Source organism: Budorcas taxicolor, chromosome 18 (assembly GCF_023091745.1).
Source record: "Budorcas taxicolor isolate Tak-1 chromosome 18, Takin1.1, whole genome shotgun sequence".
Lineage (NCBI taxonomy): Eukaryota > Metazoa > Chordata > Mammalia > Artiodactyla > Bovidae > Budorcas > Budorcas taxicolor.
Genome location: NC_068927.1, coordinates 15,780,355 through 15,804,176, shown reverse-complemented (window position 1 = coordinate 15,804,176; position 23,822 = coordinate 15,780,355). Strand labels below are relative to the sequence as shown.

Genomic DNA, 23,822 nt, shown 5'->3' with positions numbered 1-23,822 from the left:
CCTGCAGCTTTCCGGTTCAGTGGCACTTGGCCTGTTTGCCATGGCGGCGGTTGCTGTGGCGACCAGGTGGTGGCTGCTTCTGATGCTAAGCGCCGCGGAGCTGGGGGTCGCGCCCGCCCCTCAGCCCCCCAACATCCTGCTCTTGCTTATGGACGACGTGAGTGTCCGCGCGAGCCGGACTCCGGGGAGGGCTGCTGCGCTCGGCGCGGGGTCGGGGGCAGGGGAAGGGCGGCCCGCGGTGTGCGGGTCATGCCTGGTTCTGCCGTCCGCAGCCTGGCTCTTGAGTGAAGCTGAAGTGAGGTGGTCTTTTGCGGGCCGGACCAGGAGAAGACCTTTCTGCCCCGCGCCTCCACTGCTCCATCCCTGCCCCACACCGCGCAGGAAGGTCTGAGCGGCAGCCCAGACCAACTGTGATGCTGACCACGTGAGGACCAGGTCTCCAGGACCTCTGCTCACCTGTTGCCCTCCAATTCTCCGGGCGTTGGTGGCAGAAAAAGAGTGCAGAGCTGACTGAGACTCCGGCCTGCCTGTCCTGAAAGTCCCTTCTGCTGTCTTCGCCCTACTGGACCAGAGTTGCTTGGTCTGGCTGCTCTGCCTCTGCTGGGATTTCTGGCCAAAGGTCAGGTCTTTGTGGGGCGGTAAAGAACTGGACGAGAGGAATGTTCCCTGTTGAGCATGTGTGTGGCCCCAGGGCACCCTGGTCACTCTGGTGAGCCCATCCTGGATAAACCGAGCTGTTCCCAGCTTCTTTATGACTCGGTTCCCGTCCTCCTTCCCAAGAAAGCCAGGAATGTATTTTGGGTGAGTGAAATGGAGGTTCCCACACACATTTAGTGTCAGAAGAGTTGCGAGTAAAAATATCTCAAAGTTCCCCCAAAAGGCCAGCAGAGACACTCCCAGTAGTCTTTGGACTGAGGCCACGAGCCACACATTGCTGCTGGACGCTCCTGGCTTGTCGGAATTGCAAGGTTCTGTGTGTGTAAAACACTCAGATTTCAAACATCTACTACAAGAAAAAAACATAAAATATATCTCATGCAACATTTTTTATTATCGAAGTAATTCTTTGGAGTGGGTAGCTTATCCCTTCTCCTGTGGATCTTCCCACCCAGGAATCAAACCAGGATATCCTGCATTGCAGGCGGATCCTTTACCAGCTGAGCTACCAAGGAATCCCTAATTCTTTATTGCAAAAAGCCAACAACGTTCAGATAAGCTAGAAAAGATCGCAGAGCCACCAATATGTAGTGGCTCCTCTCAGAGGTGAGGTAGAATGTGTTTCAGTTTAGTCACAGCTGTTCAGACACCTTGGCTCCCGAAGGGGCCCCAAAGCTCCTATCTTTGGGAGCCCGTCTGATGGCTGGCTAGGAAAACTTTGCTTCATAACCAATACGTGGGTCTTGGAAATGCTTGCTGTGTCATGGTCAGCCTTCTCAGAGCTGAGGTTCCCAGGCAGGAAGGCTGGTTAAGTACTTAAATCATTGAGGCTGAACCAAGCTGAGCCCTTAGTCTCTCCCATTTCTGCCTCCCCTCTCCCCAAGATGACAGTTCATTAGTGAAGACTGACGCTGCAGGCTTGTTGAGATGGTCGTTTCCTGGATTTATGGAGCTAAAAAAAAAAAACCTGGAAACTTCCCTGGTGGTCCAGTGGCTAAGATTCTGCACTCCCAATGCAGGGGGCCTGGGGTTCAATCTCTGGTCAGAGAACTAGATCCCACATGCCGCAACTAAGAGTTCACATGCCACAACGAAGATTGAAGATCCTGCGTGCTGCAACTAAGACCTGGCACAGCCAAATCAATAGCTTGTTTTTTTTTAAAGAGTTCGAATTCTGCACCAAAGATGGAAGATCCCATGTACAGCAACTAAGGCCCTGCTCAGCTAAAGCAACAAAACAAAACCTGAGTGCACACCAAGTGTTTCTCTTTGCTTGTTACTGGGGCTGCTGGGTGACAGGCCTAGCGGGTGGCTTCCTGGTCTCTCTTGGCATTCCTTGAGCGGTGGAGGGGGACCGATGCTGGGCACATCTTACTCAAGGGGGCTAACCGGGAGACTGTCCATCTGGGTGCCCAGGATGGGCCCCAGGAACCGGGAACAGCAGGCCAAAAGACCCTGGTGCCCCCACCTGTCCTGTGTCATCTCCTCCTGTGACTCTGGCAGCTGAAGCCCGGAGAAGTTGGGGAGACCTCTGTCCTGGTCAGCGAATGTTAGAAAACAGACTCAGAGCAACTTGAGCATTAGTGGGGAGCACAGCTCTCCAGACCAGACAGGCTTCAGCCCCTCCCAGTGCTGTGTCCTCACCCGGCCTCACCCCTACAGTCACCAGGCCTGTGAGCGCCCCCCAGCAGGTCCTCAGACCCGGCGCAAGCCCAGTAGGCATCAGCTCGTGGAAGCTCTTAGAAGATGCTGAGTAGCTTTTTCCAGTGGTGCTGGCTCACCTCTGTTCTCTGGCTGGTGGGCGGGGTGGAGCGCAAGGGCACAGAGCGCCCTCTTGCCCACCTGGACCCTAGTGCCATGTGTGTCTCTGTTTACTTGTGAAACAGGACTAAGGAGGCCCCCGTGACTCCTGGGAGGTGAGAGGCTGGGCTGTACCAACACCGGCTCTGCGTCCCCACAGTGTCCTGAATCTCCAGGGCCTCCTCCCACATGTGTCGATGAGGACACACACATGCGCACGCGCATGATCATTCCTCATAGCCACGTGTGGCCCCTGTACTGCCCAGAAGCCCAGAACATCCCACTAAGGAAAGCAAGGCGGAGGGTAGGAGGGGAACCACAGGGCCGGGGTCTGGTTGCCTTCTGCACAGGTGCAGGCAGGCTGATAGATCTGTGTTCAAGATACGGTTCCGTTCACAGGTTCTGAGTGGAAAGAAACTTGATGGGGGGGCCTCTGTTCACCCCAGTACTGGGTGGACAGACTGTGTTCTGTCCACTGTTGATCAGTGATGGACTCGGGCGTTTTCTTAGGGCTATCGGGAGTCCTGCTGTGGTGGACATCTGCCCCGTGTCTGGGTGCCAGCCGGCTTGGTTCTCCGGGTGGCAAGCTCAGGAGGGACCGTGGGTCTTGGGGCCTCACTGGGTTGGCTTTGTGGGCCCTCACCGCTATTTTCAAATCTGAGTTTGCCCTGTGGAGTAGGACGGCCTCCTTGTCTGTGTGGAGGGCAGAGGAGTCTTGATGCTGGTGCCCCATGAGCACGTGGGCTGGCATCTGCACCGGGGAAGCGGCAGACTGTGTCCTGGCCGCACTTGGGGCACCAGGAGCAGCTCCGGCTGTGTTCTCACCCGACCTCCACATGCTCCTTCTTGCAGATGGGGTGGGGCGACCTGGGGGTGTATGGAGAACCTTCCAGAGAGACCCCGAACTTGGACCGGATGGCCGCGGAGGGGATGCTCTTCCCGAACTTCTACACAGCCAACCCCTTGTGCTCCCCGTGTAAGTCAGGGCCGGCTCAGGCCACCAGGGCATGGGGGCAGTGGGCACGCATGGAGCAGGGAGACAGCAGTGAGGTGAGGCAGGGTGGGGGGACCTGCAGACCGGGAGGTGGGATACAGGGGGCCGGGGTGTGGAGGGGCAGCCTCGACTCGGGCGTCCATCGAACCTTGGCGCTGGGGAGCTCCCAGGATCCACCCCCAGGGGGAAATGGGGCCACCAGAGCTGTCAGAGGTCACCAAGGGCTTGGAGCCTGTGGGGACCTTGGCAGCAGCTGTTCATTCATGGAGCTGAGTTCAGCGGCTCGTTCAGGGGAGGCGCTGGGCTGGGGAAGTGGTTGTCTGCCAGAGGTGTGGGGGCCCTACAGGTGAGGAGAATCTCTGATCTCAGGATGAGAAGTAATCCTGGTGGGGCTGGCCACGACCCAGAGGCTGTCCCAGGAGCTGGAGAGCATGAGGCGGGAGGCTGTGCACCCACCTGGCTCTCCAGGGGCTGCCGGGACTCAGGCACTGCAGGGCCAGCCTCAGGCTGGACGTGTGACACGTTTCTGTTGTGTCCCTTCTGCGTAGCCAGGGCAGCTCTGCTCACTGGACGTCTGCCCATCCGCAGTGGCTTCTATACCACCAACGGGCACGCCAGGAATGGTAGGCTCCAGGGCGGGCTCCCTGACCTGGTGGGGTTTCCCATGGTCCTTGGAGGAGGGTGTGTTCCAGAGACCCCAGGGGTGGGCCCTCTCCTGAGGTCCAGACCCCCCCTCAGGGGCATGTTTGCCTGTCCCACCCTGGTAACAGCGCTGACAGTGAGGTATAGCTGGAAGACTGGAAAAGTGCCCGGGCAGTGCCACCCCCACCAGGGCTCTGCCCCTCTATCCTCATGGTGCATGGCCTCCTTTGTGCGCAGCTCACAGGCTGTGTTGCTCTGCAGCCTACACTCCACAGGAGATAGTGGGGGGCATCCCAGACTCGGAGCTCCTGCTGCCGGCACTGCTGAAGGGAGCCGGCTACGCCAGCAAGATTGTGGGCAAATGGTGAGTCCCACACCCTGCCAGCCAGCTCTGTGACGAGGCTGGGGTGTTGGCTGCACAGCATCACCAAAGCAGCCCCATTGTTGCACACACATGCCAGCACGGAGGACACGTCAGGAGGCTCCGTCTCGCGGTGAAACCAGGAAGCAGGCAGGGCTGGAGGGTTGTGTGGTTGGGTGATCAGGGTGATGATTAGGTGACTGTGAGATGTCTCCTCTCCTGCTCCCCGGGGATGCCCCCATGCGTGGCCCTGGAGGTTGATGCAGAGGTCAGATGTCCTCTCTTCCCTCTCCTGATTGGTGGACCTCTCAGAGACCAGGCTTGCCTTCCTACAGGAAGCCTCCCTTGCTTTTCCAGACCTGACTGTGTCTCTTTCGCTGCTGCTGTGCTTCAGATCCTCTCCCCTTCAGCCCCCTGGCATGCACCTTCTCAAGCACCTCATCTGTACCTTTTGGGGCCCCTGCTCCACCCGGTTGTTATGGCGGCTAAGGGGGTGGTCTGCAGAAGCCAGGAGAGGAGAGTCAGCAAGTCGGGGAGTCTGGAGGCTGCAGGAGCACTTCCTCCTTCCTGAGACCAGGAGGAAGCCATCCTGCTGAGTTGACGGGCTGGGAGAGGGCAGTGGCTGCAGCGCGAAGCCAAAGAGGGCACGAGGGTTGTAGAAGCCTGTATGGCTCCAGCAGAGATGGGAAGGCCTGGGGAGACGGTGGCTGGACCGCACCAGGGCTGTACCCACAGCGGGGAGTGCCTGTGATGACCGGTGCTCCTTACCCAGCCTGGCAGCTCCACCCTGGTCCAGCAGACTTCTGTTCATGGTCAGTGACTCAGGGCTGCCCCAGTTGGAGGGGGATCCTGTCCCCACGAGCTCCGGAGGCAGGCGTACTCTGGAGCAGGGAAGGGCATGGCAGGGCCTGGAGAAGCAGCCGGCGTGGACTCGGGGAGGTGGACAGGCTGGGGTCAGGACAGCCCTGGCCAGGATGAAGATGGGCTCTGAGACCTGCAGACAGCGCTGACCCCACAGCTGCTCTGGGGCTGGTTCTTTGAATCAACAGCTTCACACGAGCTGGACTTTCATGGGTGTTTCTGTTCCATGAAGGCCGTTTGGGCTGAAGGACTCAGGCCCAGCCCTGCCGTGTAGCTGTGGCCCAAAGAGGAACCACCTCTAAAGAGAGCTCAGGGCAGAGCTGGTGCAGGTATCCCCCACCCTACCCCGCACAAGGGCTGCAGGGGCCGACAGCTGTCCCTCAGAGGCAGAGCGGGTCAGGACCCACAGTGGGGGACCGAGAGGTTTGCCTATGGGCACCCAGACTCTGCTGCTGGCCAGCTCAGCTCTGGCCCTGTCCTGCCCTGGTGCCCCGGCCACATCCATCCTGGCCTAGTGACCAAGCAGCATGGCGAGCTCACGGTCACCTGCGGTCGGCCTGTGCCAGCGACCCTGCAGACGTGATTCTAGGAGACCTGTCAACTTCCCAGGGTGAGGGCACCTTTCCCGGACACTGCTTTCCTAAGCCATGCCTTCTCAAGAGTCTCTCTGGCAGAAGGACCCGACGTGGGAAGGGGCCCCTGGGTGGGAGCAGGGGGTGGGTCTGAGCACGGCCTCAGGAAACAGCTGGGCCATCACCCTGCAGGCATCTCGCCATGTTCTCTTGTTGTCCCCACTGGCTCCTGCCCAGGGATTGAGCACAATCACCAGACCTGGTCCAGGCAACCCCAGGGTGTGCTCCCTCTGCTGTTCCTGGGTGGCCAAGGGGGGAGGGGCTGTGGCCTCCGGGCGCCAGACTCAGTGCGCCCTGGGCTGGCAGGACCTCGTCTCCTGAGCCTTTCTCCAAAGGTGAGGGTGGTTGCTCTGCGGAGCTCCCTGAAGTGCCCTGGGTTCCTATCTCCAGGCACCTGGGCCACCGACCTCAGTTCCACCCCCTGAAGCACGGATTTGACGAGTGGTTTGGATCCCCCAACTGTCACTTTGGACCTTATGACAACAAGGCGAGGCCCAACATTCCCATGTACCGGGATCAGGAGATGGTTGGCAGGTATCGAGTCCTGGGCTCCACTCCACCAGCTCCTCCACACGCCCAGACTTGTCCTGTGAGCCATGACTGATAAGCGCCCCACCTCAGGGGGCTCCTAATAGTCTCAGGAAATATGCTAAGAGCCCCAGACGCTTTACTCGGCTTCGAGGGTTCAGGCCCGACCCCTGAAGTGGCCAGAGGGCTGTGTTCCAAATGGTCAGCCTCATTCCAAGCCACTGTCCGGGGCCCATCAGCTGCAGGACCACCTGTTCTGACCGTCGGGCGGCTGCAGGGCGGGGTTTGGGTTAACTTCCCTTTCTTTGTTCCTTTTTATTATTTGTATTTTGCTGGAGCTCATTATACGTCAGTGCACCACAGAGCTGGGCAGCTCACCCAGCACCGCCCCCCTGCACCCCAGAGAGAGGCCCTGCACCCTCTACAGCCCTGGGGACCCACCCCTTCCTCTCCCAGTCCTGTCTGTCTGCCGGGCAGGGGGCGCAGCCTCAGCCCCACCCCGATCTGGTCCCCCAGGACCTGGGATCTTCCAGGCTCTGACTTCCTCCAGGAGATCAGGGAGGGGGCTTCCCTGCACTGAAGGCTGATCTTTGTCTGGGTCTGTACTGTTTTCAGATTTTATGAAGAATTTCCAATTAACCTGAAGACCGGAGAAGCCAACCTCACCCAGATCTATCTGCAGGTGATGGCTGCCAGTGCTGCGCAGGCTGTGGGCCCAGGAGGGGGTGGTCTTGGGTGGGACGACAGGGCTGGATGGGCCCTGGGCTGGGGAGCGGGGTGGTCTCGGGCAGGGATGATGGGGCTGGATGGGCCCTGGGCTGGGGAGCGGGGTGGTCTTGGATGGTGATGACTGTCGTCCTTCTCCTTAGGAGGCACTGGAGTTCATTCAGAGGCAGCAGGCAGCCCACCGCCCCTTCTTTCTCTACTGGGCTGTTGACGCTACACACGCGCCCGTTTACGCCTCCAAGCCTTTCCTGGGCACCAGCCAGCGAGGGCGGTGAGCCCTCAGCCTCAGAGACCTGGACCCCCAGGGTGGGAGCGGCCGGGGTGGGGGGTGTCAGCTGTGTCTGATCACCTGCAGGGCAGAGTCACTGTCACAAGTGACCATCAGCTGTGGATGGTGAAGCATCTGTGCCTCTTCCAGGGGGTGGACGGAGGGCTCGGCACTACCCCAATTCCACCTGAGACTGACCCGTGTGCCCCTTCCCCTCCATCCTTGAGGTTAGGCTCCGACCACTCTTGGGTCCCGACGCCGCTGGCCCCCACTGACCGCCCTGTCCTTCCCACAGGTACGGGGATGCCATCCGTGAGCTGGACGACAGCATCGGGAGGATCCTGCGTCTCCTCCGGGACCTGGGCATCGCAGAGAACACCTTTGTTTTCTTCACGTCTGACAATGGTGCCGCTCTCATTTCTGCACCCAGACAAGGCAGGTGCCCCAGCAGACAGGGTCCACTTAGGGCCCCTCAGCTCCTGGCCCACTGCAGGCCTGCTCAGGCCCCTGGCCTCCAGGCCGCTCAGGTCTGAGGCTTTTCCACATCATGGAGGGAGGTTGTTACACCTGGCTTTTCATGGTCCCATAAGGGTTTGTGTGAAACCTGTGGCAACGTGTCTCTCTGTCTTTTTAAAAAAAAAAAAAACACTGGGGGCCCAGGAGGGCCTGAGTCATTCAGCTCTGTAAGGAAGGCCCCAGACAGCAGGAAAGCCTCCGGGCCTGGGCCTGCATGGGGAGGCCCTGGGAGACCCTGCAGCTGTGAGTCCTGCATGGGGAGGCCCTGGGCAGAGAGGGGCCCAGGGATGTTCAGGGATTGCACCAGAGCAACTGGCCGAGAAGGAGCTGCAGGGGGAGGACAATATGGTGATGACCTATGTATGCACCTGCAGCTGGAGAAACACGAGGAACAGCCCTTGTCAGCCACTGGCCAGTGACCCTTGCTGGCCCTGTGCCAACCAGCAAGGCGGGCTTTGGGCTGCAGGGAAGGGATGAGCCACAGGGTTGCTGTTGGAGAACGTTGCACTGCTGCGTTCATCTCCCGTCCCCCGGGTCCCCAGGGGGCAGGAACCTCCCTCTGTTATGGGCACTGTTAGCCAGGGCCGGGCTGACTGCCCTCTGCCCATAGATTCAAGGACTGCCTGCTCAGAGTGGGGCATGTCAGAAACACGGGGTCTGCACCCCTAGGGCCCAGCACACAGGAGCTGCTTGTGCACACTAGCATTTAAGGATCCAGCACCTGCCAGGCTTGGGGTTCTAACTGTCTCACATTTCACGTCTCACCAACGGTCTACATGCTCTGTGCGTCCGTGGTTGCTGTCCACAGGTTGTTTACAACCACAGCTCTAGGTCACAGCCCTCTCCAGGCATTCCGACCTTGAACTTGAGGCCTGAACCCCAGGGTTGGTCCTTTGTCTCCAAGGTGGCCTTGGTGCTTCAGCACCTCTGAAGGGCCTGGCAGGGAGCCAGGCGGACAGTCATGTCCCAAGGTCGAGTGCCCGGCAAGGTGTGTGTAGCCCTGGGGACTCAGGCACTCAGTCTCCCCAGGTGGCAGCAACGGGCCCTTTCTGTGCGGAAAGCAGACCACATTTGAAGGTGGGATGCGGGAGCCTGCAATTGCCTGGTGGCCCGGACACATCCCTGCTGGCCAGGTGAGTCAGAGCGGGCCTCGTGCCAGGCCTGTGGTCATCCTGGGGCAAGAAGGCTCTGTCCCCTCCAGGCCTTCTCCCTGTGCTCACCAGGACACATGTATGTGTCATCAGTCAGGGACTGCCTCTGTTTTCCATGTGTGGACATGCTGCAGGATGTAACTGCATGTGTGTGTGTGTATGCGTGCGCGTGTACGTGTGCATCTCATTGTGCGCATCCGGGCAGCACAGCACCATGTGCTTTGTAGGTGAGCCACCAGCTGGGCAGCATCATGGACCTCTTCACCACCAGCCTGTCCCTCGCAGGCCTGGAGCCACCCAGGGACAGGGCCATCGATGGCCTGGACCTCCTCCCCGCCATGCTGCAGGGCCGCCTGACAGATAGGTAGGTGTCCTTGCCCAGAGGGAGGTGAGATCCAGGAGACTTGGGCGTGAGACGCATGGTGGGGCCGAGAGACCTTGTTCCTTCCCGCGGTGTCCCTCACCACCCTCTGCTCATGTCCGGCTCCTCCCGGGCGCTGTCCAATCATTTTCTCCAGCTCAAGACCAGCTACTGTTGTGCTCAAACAAAATCAGTTCTCCTGGCTGCTGTGGACAAATGCAGTTTCTAAAGTGTGAAAAGCATAGCTGGAGCAGGTTTACAGCCGGGAGCGGACAGCTTGGTCCCTTTTTTCTGTCTTAAAACCTCCCACGAGAGATTGTTACTGCAGGGTCAGGGGTTGGGGGATGCTGGCCACCATGGTCCTCCCTGCCAGGCCACCTGCCAAGCCCAGGCACCACCCCCTTAGTCCGCTGCCAGCCTCCCCAGAACCAAGGATCATGGGCCTGCCGAGGGACCTCACCCAAAGCCCAAGGACCATTTCTCCTGACCCTGCCGGTCCCCCGACAGGCCGATATTCTATTACCGTGGCAACACGCTGATGGCAGTGACGCTTGGCCAGTACAAGGCCCACTTCTGGACCTGGACTAATTCCTGGGAGGAGTTCAAACAGGTGAGAGGTCTCGGCCCCATGGAGCCATCTTGGGGAGGGCTCCGTGCCCCTGGCCTGGTGTCCTGGGAGCCACCTGAGGTGTCCTGGGAGCCACCTGAGGGTGTCCTGGGTCAGGTACTGGGTGCTGGACTGAGGGAGAAGGGCTGTGCCATGCCTGTCCCCACCAAGTCCGTGACCTCCCCTTGTAGGGTGTCTGATGCCCAGTGGTTGAGGCAGGAGGGAGGGTTTGTGTGTGCATGCGACCTTCTGCATTTATGGACTAAACCCACAAGGTCAGCTCAAGGGCACAGCTCTGCTCCCTCCCTCCCTCCCTCCTTCCACCCTGCCCTCCAGAAGCCAGTGCTGTGCTGGGCAGGCCTCCCCACACCCATCCCTGCCTGGCTGGGCTGCAGTGGTGGCGCTCAGCTGCAATGCCCCCGGGGCAAGGCCTCCCTCCTGTGAGCAGTCATAAGAGAAAAATCCAGTGCTAATTAGTGGGCTCTTAATTAAATAGCTTATTTGATTTGCATCCAAATTATAATTTGTGTCTTCTGTCTAGACTAGGATTCTTTTCCATTAACTGCTCAGCTTTTTTATGCTGAACGTGGTTGTTTCTCCCACCATTAAATCCATTTTTGTTCTCCAGCTGGTCTGCTCCCAGAAGGTCAGAGGGTCACCCACTTGGGACCCACCTGGGTGTCCATTCTTGCCGCCTTCAGCAGCTTAGACGGACTCTGGGGTCTATAGCTTGGTGCAGACAATGGAATTTCCCAGGCTTCTCAGCTCCTGCTTTACTGAACAGCAGAATACTTGCTGACTGGCTGGCCAGGGTATTGGGAGGATTGCCTGTCAGAAGGATCAGGGAGCATCACTGTGTCCCCAGCCCTGGTCAGGATTAACATGCCTAGTCAGGGCTCCACTCCAGATCCTGTAAACAATGTCCAATGGTGGCTGGAGACCTCTGTCCAGCAGCTTATGGGGCCCCGGGGTCCCAGTCCTTCCAGAGGGTTGCCCTGGCCTCACCTGACTCACCCAGGATAGCAGCAGGTGGTTCCCTGAACTAAGTCAGGGAGCCCCGGGGGGCATCTTCCAGCCTGGGGGACTCACTGGCACAGGAACCCTATCTCACACGAGCATCAAGGCTGAACCCAGGGGCAGAGCTCACCTGGAGGGCGTGGAGCAGGGCTGGACCCTAAGCCTGGTGGAGCAGATGCTCCAATTCCTGTTAAAGGCGGGCATCGGGATCACCTGTGTTTCCTCTGGCTTCAGGTCCATAGTCCCTCCTCTTTAGCCGGCCAAGGGGTCTTGGACGAATGCTGGCCACCATGTACCTCATCACTACAAGGCTCGTAGGGTGGACGTGAGAAGCTTTGCTCTAGGAATTAGAATGTGGACTAAAGTATTTAAAAGAGACTCACCCCTCCCCACAGAAAAGTACTGAAACCCTAGGGGACGGTGCTCGGGGCAGGTGGTGCAGCTCGGGGCAGGTGGTGCAGCTCGGGGCCGGTGTGGGAAGGCTCTGTCTGCGGTTCCTGCTGGGCTCGCCGGCTACTGCCGTCCTGTAACCTGCTCCGCCTCAAAGAGCCCCGTGGACCGAGCACTCACCTGCACACCCCCACGTCTCATTTCAGGGCATTGATTTCTGTCCCGGGCAGAACGTCTCAGGGGTCACCACCCACTCGCAGGAGGAGCACACGAAGCTGCCTCTCATCTTCCACCTGGGCCGAGACCCTGGAGAGAGGTTCCCCCTCAGGTGAGCCGGGGGCTTGTGGGGGCCCAGGACGCTTGCACAGGTGGGAGACTGAGGCTGGAAGTTAAAACCAGGCTGAGGCAGCCTGGGAGTCAGTGTGGAGCTGAGACCTGGCAAGAGCAGACTGCAGGCCCTGTGCCTATGGGGCCCCAGCAGCCTGACTGCCCCCGGGGCCACACAGAGGTCAAGGCCAGTGAGTCACTGGCCCTGCTCTCTTGCACCCCTTAGTTTTCCATCTACTGGGCTTTCCCCTGAGTCACATCCCAGCACCTGCTTCTTGCTCCCAATGTTTGTTCCAGCCAGGCCATGGCACGGGTGGGGCACATGATCCCACCCCCAGCAGCCCCCAGGCCTTTAGCCCGCCTCATAGATGGGTAGTGTGGGCCTCCAGGTCTCCAGGTGGGGTATAAGGAGAGACATTGTCTGAGCCCCGCCCTGGATAGCAGATGTGTGTGTGTGTGTGAGAGAGGGAGATACATGACTTCCAATACAAGTGCCTATTAGACGGTGGCGGCAGCAGCAAGCCCTGCCCCTCGCTGGCTGTGAGCTGGCCAGATGGTGTCCCCTGAAATTCGAGGTCCCAAGGAACATACCTGCCACTGTGCCCCCAGGAGACCCCACCATCACCATCAGGGTCACTGGCCCAAGAAGAGGGCCCAGCATGGATACCAGGCTCCCCCAGTCGGGGGACCACATGACTTGCATGGGGTGACTTGGGGGACAGAGCTCTCGGCAAGAAGCCCTTGGAGCTGCCACCTGGCTGGGAAGTGTGCAGGGCTGAGCACGAAGTCTCCCAGGCATCTCCCCCGATGCCATCACACAGGATCCTGGGGAGACTAGCTGGTGGGACGAGTGTAGACAACAGCAGGATGCCGAGGGCCCAGGAGCCACGTGGGCTTGGTCCAATCCGCCAGGACCAGTTGCTCCAAGAAAAAGGAGCCTGGGCCAGAAGATTAAAAGGGACCCCGAGAGAAGAAAGAGCCCCCCGTTTCTGGGCAGCACTCCAGGGCTTCCAGCTGAGGAGCAGGTTGAAGAGTCACAGCCACTGTCCTGGGCCCCTGGCTCTGCCTGAACTCTCATTTGCTGGACGGTTCCCTGGGTGCCCAGCTCAGGGCGGGCAGGCAGAACAAGAGTGGTCCACAGCCCCAGCCTGTCTTTCTGGCAGGTTGCCGGATGGTGATACCTGGAGCAGGGCTGTCCCATCAGTCTCCCCACACCTTGGTCTACCTGAGTGGGCTGCTGGGCTCGCTCTGCTCTTTCCCCACCTCCTGACCTGGTGCCGCCTGCCTGCAGCATTGCCAGCATCGAGTACCTGGACGCCCTTCGCAGGATCACCCCAGTCGTCCAGCAGCACCAGGAGGCCTTGGTCCCCGGACAGCCCCAGCTCAATGTGTGCAACCGGGCAGTCATGGTGAGTGGTCTGTACATGGACTGTGGGGGCAGCCTAGGGCCGTGTGCATGCTGAGCTGTCTGCCTCAGACATGAGCCCTGCTACCCTCCTGCCGCTCTGGCCACAACCTCACAGGAGCAGTAGGGGGTCTCTTGGCCTCTCTGCAGGAGCAAGACGAGCCAAACCCGTGTGGGATGTGGGTGTGGACCGGCTGGGTGGACGGCCTGGGGTACAGCCAGCCCGTGAGCCCCGCTCCTCACCCACTGCCACCAAACCCTGCTGGAGTTCTGAGGATGGATGTGCAGCCCAAGCTGCTGCCCTGAGCTGGGTGGAGGAGGGAGGGTGAGAACTAAAGGACATAGAATGTATTCCCTGGGGGTGAGGAGTGCCAGGGGGCAGCTGGCTTTGGGGGTGGCCTGGTCACTGTGGTCCACATCCAGGGCTCACAGGGAAAGATTCGGGGCAGGGGCCAGCAGGGACTCCCCATCCCTTGGAAGGACACCAGGCTGGTATTCTGGCCCATGGACTCAGCAATGGAGCAGAAGGGCCCCGTCTCGGGACCACCAAGGTCCCTCAGGTCCCAGTGGCTGACAGACCTCCACCCGGGGAAGAGCCCCCAGTGCCCCCTCCAAGCCCGTCCTGTCGTCTTGGACACGGTGTTGTCCCCACCCCAGCACACCGCCTCCAGGTAGTGGCAGTTGCCATGTGGCTCAGAGACCAAGGGTTCTTGGTGACAGGACGGGAGATGGGGAGGGGCCAACCTGACGGTCGCTGCCGCCACCTCCTGGGCGCAGCCAGAATTGCCACGGCTCCCAAGTGAGTGAACAGTGGGGGTTGGGCTCAGACTCTGAAGCGAGCACTGCCACCAGAGGTTCAGCGGCCCACACACGTGGGCACCTGCATGTGCGCGCCAGTGTGCAAAGCACTCCCCAGCCTCCACGCTCTGCTCCGCCCAGCTGCTCTGGACCAGCGGGTAGATTCTGGATCGTGTCTTCGCTCTCAGGACAAGAGCGGCTCGCAGCCCGTCTCCCTAGGGCCTCATCAGACACCCTCCTGGACCCCCAGGCGCACAGGCTGGGCCCAGAATCTGCTTTTGCGTACACCCGACCCCTTTCTCTGCCCTGCCTCAAAGGTTGGGAACTGCTCTCTTTCCTAAACCTGGCTCTGCCAGGTGGCCATGCATCCAGAGGGCCACCTGATGGTGTTCAGGGCAGGGGAGACTTGAGCCACGGTTCTCACAGGCACTGATGCTCCAATTCAGACTCAGGGTCTGAGGGGGGCGAGAGTGGGTGGAGTGACTCTGGGGAGGGCACACTTCCTGTGTCGGGGGACCCGGCAAAGCCACGAAGGCTCCCTCTCAGGGATGTGAGTGTCCTGTTGCCAGGAAATCATGGCCACACAAAGCAAGTCTGCGCACGAAGGAGCAGCGGGGCAAGCCTTCAGAGGCACCAAGGCCACCACCTACATAGCTTATGGGGCGGGAGGAGTCTGTCCCACCCCCGCCACCACCACCTGGGAGCCTGCAGAGGCCATGGTGCTGGGCAGTTCGCAGACTGTCCCCTTCAGTGACAAACAGGGCCTGTTAATACCAGGTTGCCGCAGGGCAGTGTCTCCTGTGTCAGCCTCGGGTGCAGAGCTGCTTCCAGGCCAGGTGGAGATGAGACAGGTGGTTCCACACTGTGGCGTCCATCTGTTGGGGTGGGGCAGGTCACAGGCCTGGGCAGGGCATGAGTCTGGACAGTACCAAGTCTGGAAGTGCTTGGAGTAACTGCATGTCCTCTTTCTGAATTTTCATTACCTAGAACTGGGCGCCCCCAGGCTGTGAAAAGTTAGGGAAGTGCCTGACACCCCCGGAGTCTGTCCCGGAGAAGTGCTCCTGGCCCCACTAGCGACAGCCTGGGTTCATGCCAGGCCCAAGCCCCGGGCTAGGAAAGCTCTGACCTCAGAGCCCTCGGCTGGAAGAGCACCAACTTCCTCTGCCCTGCCTGCCTGCCAGACAGACGTCGCCTGTAGCCAGCAGCGGGACCTGCCTGAGCCCAGCCCTGGAGTCTCTCACCAGCCGTCCTGGGCCGCCTGACTGCTGCCTGGGGCCCACAGCAGCCCCTGAACGGGAGGCTACTCGCCTCATGTTCCCACCCTGCTCCAGCTACCTCATGGACGCCTCATCTAGGGCCTGAGTTCTGTCCCCGGACCCAGAGGCGGAGATGTATCCCCTCGAGGACTGTGGTCCTGGTGTTGAGGCTGCCTGCCCATCCTGTGTTGCCCCGTGGCGCTGTGCACAGGGCTTCCCCCAGCACCTCCCCCGCGTACCCCACCCCCATGGTGCAGGGGTGTGGTGTGAACACGATGGGGGCGGCCCAGGGCCTTTCTGACCCAGAGCCTCGCTAGTCCAGTGGGGAGTGCTGATGCCACCACCTCCCTTAGACATCTTAGACACTCTGGGGTTTGTCTGTGCCTCAGAGGTTCCCTGCCTGCCCTCCCTTTGTGGAGTCCAGGGTGGCAAAGCTTGAAGATAAGCCTGAGCCAGCCTGTGCATAGCTTCCAGGGGACCCGCCCTAAAGGCCTGTGGGCTGCTCCCATCTGGTGGTTTCCGCTCTGCAGACTGCCCTGCCAACTCTACTGTTAAGACTTGGGGAATGGTGAAGAAAACGGGTTTAGAATAAAGTAAAAGGCATTTAGCTTTTTTAAAAAACAAATTCTATTTAGGGAAGCTTGCCCCCTGGGTGCCATGGTCGGGGCTGGAATGGGCCAAATGCCTGGGCTTTCACCTCTGGCTCTCCCCTCCCTCAGCCCTGAGTCTTCTGAACTGCTCCCCTTCAGGCCCTGCTCCGAACCCCTTCTTGCTCCGGTCCTTAGGCACCGGGGCCTGGTGGGGATGGGGGTCCTGGGGGAAAGGCCCCCTCGTACGGTGCTGCCAAAGCTCAGCCAAGACTCACTGGGAGGGAAGGAAAGTGGGCGCGGCCGGTCGGTGCGCGCCGCCCAAGGCCTGGGGTCCCGGCCACAGCTGTGCCGAAGACCTGCGGGCACTCTCGGCTCGGCCGAAATCGGGCGAGTATTTCTCCGAAACTCTGGTTGGGCCTGCGTAGACCCTGTACTCCATCAACCCAGACTCACATCTGGGCCCTGCGCGAACGTCCTCGAGGCGGGGACGCCTGTGTTCTGGGCACCAGAAACAAGCGAGCGTCTTAAAACCGACCGTACTTAAGACTCGATGCAATACGGTACCTCCTGCGGGAGGAGGTGGCCCCGCTCCTTGGGGCCCCGGCCCCGCCCCCCTCCCGCGCCGGAGCGGAGCTGCTGAGCCTGCCTCTGGCGTCCGGCTCCGCCCCCTGGGCTCCGCTCCCACTCGGCGCAGGCGCGGAGCCGCCGAGCCGGCCCCTCGTGCCCGCCACACGCGCGGAAGTGGCCATGGCGGATCCTGAGCTGCAGCTGGTGGCGCGGCGCATCCGCAGTTTCCCCGACTTCCCCATCCCCGGCGTGCTGTTCAGGTAACGGGCGACGGGAGGGACTGACGGGGCCGCGCGGCCAGGGCTGTCGGGACGCGGTGGCCTCTGGGTGGGTCCGGCAGTCACCAGGCCTGTCCTCGCGTGCCAGGGACATCTCGCCCGTCCTGAAGGACCCCACCTCCTTCCGCGCCTCCATCAGCCTCCTGGCGAATCACCTGAAAAAGGCCCACGGCGGCAGGATCGACTACATCGCGGGCAAGTGGGGCGGCGGGCATCCGCTGGGTCCCCGGACCCTCCCCGAGGCTGCGCGTGTCCGCCACGAGGGCGCGGTGTCGACGGTCCTTTACTCTGGGCAGGGGAGGCTTGGGGAGGGCGGCCGCATTCTGCTTAGGAGAGGGCTTTGGCGGGGGGGGGGGAGGGGGGACCTACCGGACGCCCCCAGTGAAGTTTTAAGAACAGACCCGTTGCCCTACCCCCACTTAATCCAAAGTGGGGCAATAGGCCCCTTCAGCCTGGGCGGCTTCTTCGGTGGCTGCCGGCGGCGGGCTGAGGACTGGCACCCCAGTTTCCTGCCCCAGCCCTGGACAGATGGGGCTCCCAGGCTGACCTTCCCCAGGGCCAAACATGCTTGCTTGTTGTGCCAGGCCTTGTACCCAGTGGAGGGTTTTAGGAAAACCCAGAAGATCCGAGGGAGAAGGCAATGGCAACCCATGGGTGGAGGAGCCTGGTAGGCTGCAGTCCATGGGGTTGGGAAGAGTCGGACACGACTGAGCAGCTTCACTTTCACTTTCACTCATTGGAGAAGGAAATGGCAACCCACTCGTGTTCTTGCCTGGAGAATCCCAGGAACGGGGGAGCCTAGTGGGCTGCCGTCTATGGGGTCGCAGAGTCGGAAATGACTGAAGCGACTTAGCAGCAGCAGCAGCAGATCCAAGAAGACCTTGTCAGGTCATGTGTCTCAAAAGCCCCATCTCTGACCCTCTCTTGACTTCTGAATACCCTGAGGGGCTTCTGCTGGGCCTTGGAAATGGGAGGAGCTCTGGCTAGCAGAGGTGGAGTCTTTCCTCCAGAAGCCTCCCTCCCTAGCCAAAACTCCCAGGTGAGGAGGGGACCCTGAGCTCCTCCAGAAGGGCTCAGTCTGTCCCCGAGGTGGCCGGTGCAGTCACAGCCTCTCCTTCTGGACTTGAAGTTCCCAGGGCAGATGCTGAGCCATCTGCAAAGGGCATTTCAGGTACCACCAGCCAGTGGTGAGCAGCTGAACTTTGGAGAGAGGTCAGGTGACTTACCCCAGGCCACATGGCTATTTCCACCACTGTGTGGAGTGGCCCCTGCCCAGCTCCTGACCTCTTGCTCTGCAGTACACAGGAGTCCTGGGATGATAGGGGAGTCTGTCAACATCCCAAAGTGGATGGGTGTTGTTGGCCTCTCACCTGGAGCCCACGAGGCCATGTGTCCTGTGTCACGATGGTTACGTGTCACTGTCCAGCCCTAACTGCGGGGACCCAATGCTGCTGTTGCACACGGCCTCCCCCAACACCCCAGGTCTCGCCGACAGGCCTAGACTCACGCGGTTTCCTGTTTGGTCCATCCCTGGCCCAGGAGCTGGGCTTGGGCTGCATTCTCATCCGCAAGCGAGGGAAGCTGCCGGGCCCCACCGTGTGCACCTCGTATGCGTTGGAATACGGGAAGGTGAGAAGGCCGGGGGGTGCCTCTGTGGACCGTGCATTCCCAAAAGGAAAGCCGTGGACTCCAGTGGAGCCCCCGTGGTCGGAGTGGACATGGGAGCTCAGAGAGGCAGAGGAGCTGGGCCAGGCTGACACAGCCAGGAGACAGGGTGGGTTAGAACTGGGCCTAGGAGGTGGCCCTTGTTAGTTCCCCAGCTCTGTGTACCAAGGCCGTTTTTTGGGGACACTTGTAGGTCACATGTCTACTTTTTTTTGCAGGCTGAACTGGAGATCCAGAGAGATGCCCTGGAACCAGGGCAGAAGGTGGTGGTTGTGGACGATCTGCTCGCCACTGGTGGTGAGGGTCTTTCCCCAGCAGAGTGGGCCTGGTGCGGGGTAGGAACAGGCTTCAGCTCGTTTCCTAGGGGCTGTCTCCATGGTCCCTTTCTTCCCCCACCAGGAACCATGTGCGCAGCCTGTGAGTTGCTGGGCCAGCTGCAGGCTGAGGTGCTGGAGTGTGTAAGCCTGGTGGAGCTGACCTCACTGAAGGGCAGGGAGAAGCTGGGGGCTGTGCCCTTCTTCTCCCTCCTGCAGTACGAGTGACCCCAGCCCCAAGCCACCTGGAAGAAGAGAGGACCAGCATGGGCAGATGCAGGAACCCCCAGTGGCCACCAGGGGGCACTGGCTGCCCACCTGGACTTGCTCTGTGTCTGTGGCTGAGTGACTTTCTTCAGGGTGGGGCTGCCCCTGAGGCCCTGCTGAGGCTCTGGAAGCCCCATGGCCTGGAGCTGCTGGCTGGTTGACAATGGAATGAGAATAAACAACTTTCTAGAGCAGTCTCCTTCCCACTGACAGGGTGAAAGGGCCCACTAGGCAGGCCGGGCACTTTCAGATGTTAGCATTCGGTGGTTCTCAAGACCCGTGAGCTGTCTGCACGAACAGGGGCACCCCAACTTGCCTTCCCTGTTGCTATAACTTATCACACAAACATGCTGACTTCCAACAACTTTATCTGACAGTCTAGAGACCAAATACAAGATCCAGGGAGTGGGTGGGCATGGCTGCTTCCTCCTGGAGCCTCCAGGGAGACTCAATCTCAGATTCTCCATCGGCCTGCCTCTGTGGGGAACATGTGTGATACCGGGTCCTCCAGGAGCCCCTGTGGGCCCCAGAGAGGGTAACTCTGGCCATCACGCTACCCTCCCCCACCCCCCCTTTCCCCTGCATCCTGTATACAAAGCAGGGGGCCTCCACCAGAGACCCTCTAGCTCAGCAGCCCAAGCCCAGGCCAGCCTGGCCCTCATGAGACTCAGGACAGGGAGAGCAAAGTGCATCATTTTCTGAAAGGGAGTAAGACGCCCAGCACATGTCCACCGGGCTCACAGGGTCTCCTCTGCACGGGCCAGGCGGGCCAGCTGTTCCATGACACCTGCCAGGTCGGCGGCCTTGTCCAGCTTGACGTAGGTGTCCGTGCGGATGCGGTGGAGGCTGAGCCAGTCAGGCAGCAGCTCAGAGAGGAGCTGCAGGTGCTTCTCCATCTCCCCTGCAGAGAGAGGGGAGTGTGAGGCTGGGCACCAGGACCCTGTCGAGCCTCCCATAACAAGACAGGAAAAGATGCCACAGTGACCTCGCAGCCTCGCCCAGCAGCTCGCACTCCCACGGAGACCCCACCATGGGCTACCCTGCCTTGAGAGAACAGGCAAGTCCCGTGGGGCCTCAGGAGGTGACCCCAAGGGTACGGTGCCCACCCTTACTCTGCACTCACCGGGGCTCATGGCTGCTCGGTAGCTGCCCACCATCCTGGCACAGGCCACCTCCATGGTGAGCGCCGGCTTGCGCTCTGACACAAACACGCCACGCAGCACCCGAGCGAGCTCGGGCAGCCGCTCGAGCCGCTGCAGCCGCTGCTCCTGCTCTGGGCGCCGTGTCATCTGTGCCAGCTGCTTCTGCGCCTCTTTGGCCCGGATCTGTGGTGGGCATCAGTGCTCAGGGGCCTGTCTCTCTCTTACACACACACCCCCACACACACACACTATGGAGACGATGAACACTCACTCGCTCCAGCAGGGCCTGGGACACCCCCTTCAGGGCAGGTGGGGCAGCAGGTGGAGTGGCTGGCTGTGCCAGGCTGGGGGACCTGGGGCTGCTAGGCTCGGCTGTGCGCTGAGCCAGGTCACTCAGGGCCTTCTCCATCTGGGACAGGTAAGAAGGGAGAGGTCAGGGGAAGCCTCCCCCGTCCAGCTGCAGGGGAGCCCTCAGGAGCCCTGTATCCAGCCCAGGTTCATTCCAGCACATCCAGGGCCCATGCTCGCCTGCCCAGGGCAGTGCCTGCCGGTGGGTGGTACTCCACGGTGGGAAGGGCATGTCCACCCATGCTGAGGCCCGTGGCCAAAAGGGGAGACTGTCAGACACCAACATGGGGGTCAGGCCGTTCCACCCCAGCCTTACCCTGGGTGACATCAGACTACGGGCACGGGCCAGGACTTCCTGGGCGGTGGTCAGCTTCTCCACAGCGGGCGGCTGGGGCAGCTCGGCTGGCTCAATGTCAGGCACCCCATCCACATTGAAGCGGGGGTGCCAGCGTGTCAGCTGGTCCTCTGGCACTTCCATGGGAGGGTTCAGGGAGGCCAGGAAGGCCTATGTGAGAAGGAGGGCACCCGGTGACCCTGGGCACATCTGCCCAGTTCCTGTCCCAGCTAAGCAATGGGCAAGTTACTTCACCTCTGAGCCGCAAGGGCTCAGCTGGGCTGGGGGCAAAGCAAACAGCACCCAGAATCATCTATGGGACTCTTCCCAAGCCTCTGGGGGCCAGAGGCTGCAACCCTCAGTTCCCAGTTTGCCCAGCCCTACAGCCACCCACGTGTAGAAGACGGCCAAGCAGAGCAGTTAGAAGAACTCTAGGATTCAGCCTTGGAAGGAGCCCATTTCCTGTGGATCCGATGGGACCGCAACAGCAGGAATAACTAAGCACTGAAGCTGGGGCACCTGCTCACCCTGTGATGCTCCCGGACTCGGGCCACCAGGTTCTGGCTGAAGACCTGGCGCCGCTGCAGCAGGCGCGACGCCGTGAGCTGGGGGGCCGCACTGCCAGCCTCTGCAGGAAGAGTCAGGGCCTGAGCCCTGGGGCCAGGCCTACCCAGTCACCCAGCCCACACCTGTGGGTCTCAGATGAGGCCCAGTGCCTGCCACCTCACACCCATGCTCAAACTGGGCAGCGTCCCAGGCAGGAACCCAAGGCCTGGTACACTCACGCTGGTCCAGCAGCGGCTCAATGGTGAGCTGGTAATCGGACCTTTTGATGCCATCCTTGAAAGTGGGGACGAAGCGCTCCTGGCGGAAGTGGTAGGAGCCGGGGTACACGGTTTTGATCTGGCCCACATTGCGCTCCTCAAAGCGTCTGTGGGAAGAAGGTGCAGGGGTCAGAAAGCCGGGGCAAGAGGGCACACAGACTTCAAGAGCAGGACCAGGCCCTGGCCCACCCCGCTCACTTGCGCATCATGTCCTGGACGCCCTGCTTGACTTTAGCGAAGGTTACGGTCTCGGAGCGGTTGTAGAGCATACCCACGATGGTGTCCATGCTGCGGAACATCTCGGCCAGCACCTGGTACTTGTAGGGCAGCACAAGGCCCGGGGGCCCAGGCTGGGCCAGGGCATGGAAGCGCTGGTAGGCTGGCATCTGCTCTCCACTGCCAGGAAGGGAGCAGGGTTGTGAGAGAAGCACCAGACCCACCCCCTCCAGCGCTCAACGGTGGGCAGAGTGGCGGGGGAGATCCCAGAGCTGCCCCAGGATATACTATACTCCAGTTTACAAAGCCCCAACATGCCTCCCCGGCAAGACGAAGGGACAGAGACAAAAGCATGGCTTCAAACCCAGCCGTCACCCAGAGAGGTCCACGACCACCTCCAGCCCTGGCTTCCTTGCCTCTAAGAGGCATATGATAACCACGTGACCTGGGGGTGGGAGACAGACATGCGGCCGAGCAAAACGTACCCAGTAACTGGCCCCTCTCCCAGACAGAGGCTGAGACCTGTGGACTATGCTGACCCCCTTGGAAGGAGCAATCCTTACACCCAGCTCAGCCAGGTCCCCTTACACCCAGCTCAGCCCAGCTTCATCAGGCCTCCCATCAGCTTACCCTTTCCTGGGGTGCCTAGCCACCCAGGACTCACCATGGCCCCTCCAGGCATCCCTCATCCTCTGGAGCACTGGGTTCCCCAGCATCCTTCTGTGCACTTGCTTTCAGCTCCTGGACCCGTGCCCCCAGCTCCTGTGCCCGCTGCAGGCACGACTTGAGCTCAGACAGGGTGACCTTTGAAGGGACCTGTGGATACAGGGTGCATCAGTCCGCCTGTCACCCCACTCCAGTCCACCTACCCTGCCCTCAGTCCAGCCTCCTCACCTTGTTCTCCTGGGCTGCCAGGCAGGGTCGCCCACCAGCTGAGCGAGCAGCCTTCTTTGTCTCCTTGCTCTGCGGAGAAGGGTGCTCTGGGGAGACAGGGGCAGGCGGGGAACTGGGGCCAGAGACCTATGGGAAGGACCCCAAAGGTGATGAAACCACAAGACCCTGGGGTGCACCGGCTCCCAGAAAGCATCTCTCCAGTCCCCTCGGTTAACCAGGAGACGCCCACTCCCAGCCAGGTCAAGTCATCCAGGCCCGACCCTCGCCCAGTCTTGCAGACGAGCCTGGTGTTAACCAGCCCGCTGGCCCTCTTCCAACATTGGTCAGACCGGGCATCCCCGCCGTCTCGGACGTCCTCGGGAAGGGAGGAACCGCATACTAGGTGCACGTGACCTGGCCCAGCCCCTCCTCCCACTGGGGTGGATCTAGGTTCACCCCGGGCTTCCAGGCCCCCTGTCGGTGCCCTCTTCAGGGCAGGTCTCTCCAGCAGCCGCGCCTCCTCCCCGCCCGGCACCAAACGCCTCTCCACGGGTTCCCTCCCATCTGTCCGTCACCCCAGCCTCAGTTTCCCCCTCCCCTCCGCGCCCCGCGCTCTCACCGCATCAGCCGGCAGCCTCAGCCTCTTGCGCGCGGGCGGCACACGCTCGTCGCGCGTGGGCTCGGCAGGCGGGCGGGCGCGCTTGCGGCTGCTGCCAGGACCCGGAGCCGCGGCGCAAGGCGCGGACTTGGCGGGGCTCGGGGTGCGCCACGCCGGCTTGGCGCGCGGCAGCGTGGTGCTGACCCCGGGACGGCGGCGCGCAAAGAAGTCGGTGAGGCGGCGCTGCGCCATGACGGGAGCGGCGGGATCAGAAGCAGCAGGAGCACTGCGGAGGGCCGCCGGGCGGAAGTGGAGCCGCGCTTCCCGCGGATTTTCGCGCCGCACCCTGGCTCCGCCCCCGCCATGGGCGGGACCATTGGCACCACGACCAGGGGAGTTGGCGCGAAATAGACGCTCCCGGGCGCATGCGCGCTGGTCCCCTCGCGCCGCTCTCGCTCGGGCTGCGCCTGCCGCGCATGCGCCACTCGGAGGGCCTGGGGTCATTGGCT

General features: G+C 61.2%; 3 protein-coding genes across 5 annotated transcripts; 2 read left to right on the top strand and 1 right to left on the bottom strand.

The window, feature by feature from the left end:
* Window positions 1-25: 25 nt before the first annotated feature.
* Window positions 26-15,898, top strand: GALNS (galactosamine (N-acetyl)-6-sulfatase). 3 transcript variants are annotated; one of them, XM_052656031.1, is made up of 14 exons: window positions 26-157; window positions 3,310-3,433; window positions 4,000-4,074; window positions 4,355-4,457; window positions 6,338-6,481; window positions 7,091-7,157; window positions 7,345-7,472; window positions 7,765-7,874; window positions 9,015-9,118; window positions 9,364-9,500; window positions 10,005-10,107; window positions 11,718-11,839; window positions 13,130-13,247; window positions 15,029-15,898. In XM_052656031.1, the coding sequence occupies exons 1-14, from the start codon at window positions 41-43 to the stop codon at window positions 15,113-15,115; spliced, it is 1,539 nt and encodes a 512-aa protein (XP_052511991.1). In that variant the 5' UTR covers window positions 26-40; the 3' UTR covers window positions 15,116-15,898. The 3 variants fall into 3 exon arrangements, with proteins under 3 accessions (XP_052511991.1, XP_052511990.1, XP_052511992.1); XM_052656030.1 differs by having other exon boundaries at window positions 7,765-7,904; XM_052656032.1 differs by lacking the exon at window positions 4,000-4,074 and having other exon boundaries at window positions 7,765-7,904.
* A 671-nt stretch (window positions 15,899-16,569) lies between these two features.
* On the top strand, window positions 16,570-19,165 carry APRT (adenine phosphoribosyltransferase). Its single transcript, XM_052656334.1, has 5 exons — window positions 16,570-16,714; window positions 16,821-16,927; window positions 18,228-18,361; window positions 18,616-18,694; window positions 18,797-19,165. Exons 1-5 carry the CDS (start codon window positions 16,635-16,637, stop codon window positions 18,937-18,939), a joined length of 543 nt encoding a protein of 180 aa, XP_052512294.1. The 5' UTR covers window positions 16,570-16,634; the 3' UTR covers window positions 18,940-19,165.
* Window positions 19,166-19,626: 461 nt separating this feature from the next.
* Window positions 19,627-23,565, bottom strand: CDT1 (chromatin licensing and DNA replication factor 1). The gene is made up of 10 exons (XM_052656500.1): window positions 23,335-23,565; window positions 22,737-22,862; window positions 22,507-22,658; window positions 21,825-22,022; window positions 21,588-21,733; window positions 21,330-21,430; window positions 20,785-20,973; window positions 20,392-20,529; window positions 20,102-20,303; window positions 19,627-19,879 (listed from the first exon to the last, which is right to left on the bottom strand). Exons 1-10 carry the CDS (start codon window positions 23,563-23,565, stop codon window positions 19,716-19,718), a joined length of 1,647 nt encoding a protein of 548 aa, XP_052512460.1. The 3' UTR covers window positions 19,627-19,715.
* Window positions 23,566-23,822: the final 257 nt, after the last annotated feature.

Coding starts and splice junctions, on each gene's coding strand:
- GALNS (XM_052656030.1), top strand. CDS start 41: ATGGCGGCGGTTGCTGTGGCGACCAGGTGGTGGCTGCTTCTGATGCTA. Junction 158..3,309: donor TGCTCTTGCTTATGGACGAC/GTGAGTGTCCGC, acceptor TCCTTCTTGCAG/ATGGGGTGGGGCGACCTGGG. Junction 10,108..11,717: donor CCTGGGAGGAGTTCAAACAG/GTGAGAGGTCTC, acceptor GTCTCATTTCAG/GGCATTGATTTCTGTCCCGG.
- CDT1 (XM_052656500.1), bottom strand. CDS start 23,565: ATGGCGCAGCGCCGCCTCACCGACTTCTTTGCGCGCCGCCGTCCCGGG. Junction 22,659..22,736: donor TGGCAGCCCAGGAGAACAAG/GTGAGGAGGCTG, acceptor CTGTATCCACAG/GTCCCTTCAAAGGTCACCCT. Junction 22,023..22,506: donor GGATGCCTGGAGGGGCCATG/GTGAGTCCTGGG, acceptor CCTTCCTGGCAG/TGGAGAGCAGATGCCAGCCT.
- APRT (XM_052656334.1), top strand. CDS start 16,635: ATGGCGGATCCTGAGCTGCAGCTGGTGGCGCGGCGCATCCGCAGTTTC. Junction 16,715..16,820: donor ATCCCCGGCGTGCTGTTCAG/GTAACGGGCGAC, acceptor CTCGCGTGCCAG/GGACATCTCGCCCGTCCTGA. Junction 18,362..18,615: donor ATGCGTTGGAATACGGGAAG/GTGAGAAGGCCG, acceptor TTTTTTTTGCAG/GCTGAACTGGAGATCCAGAG.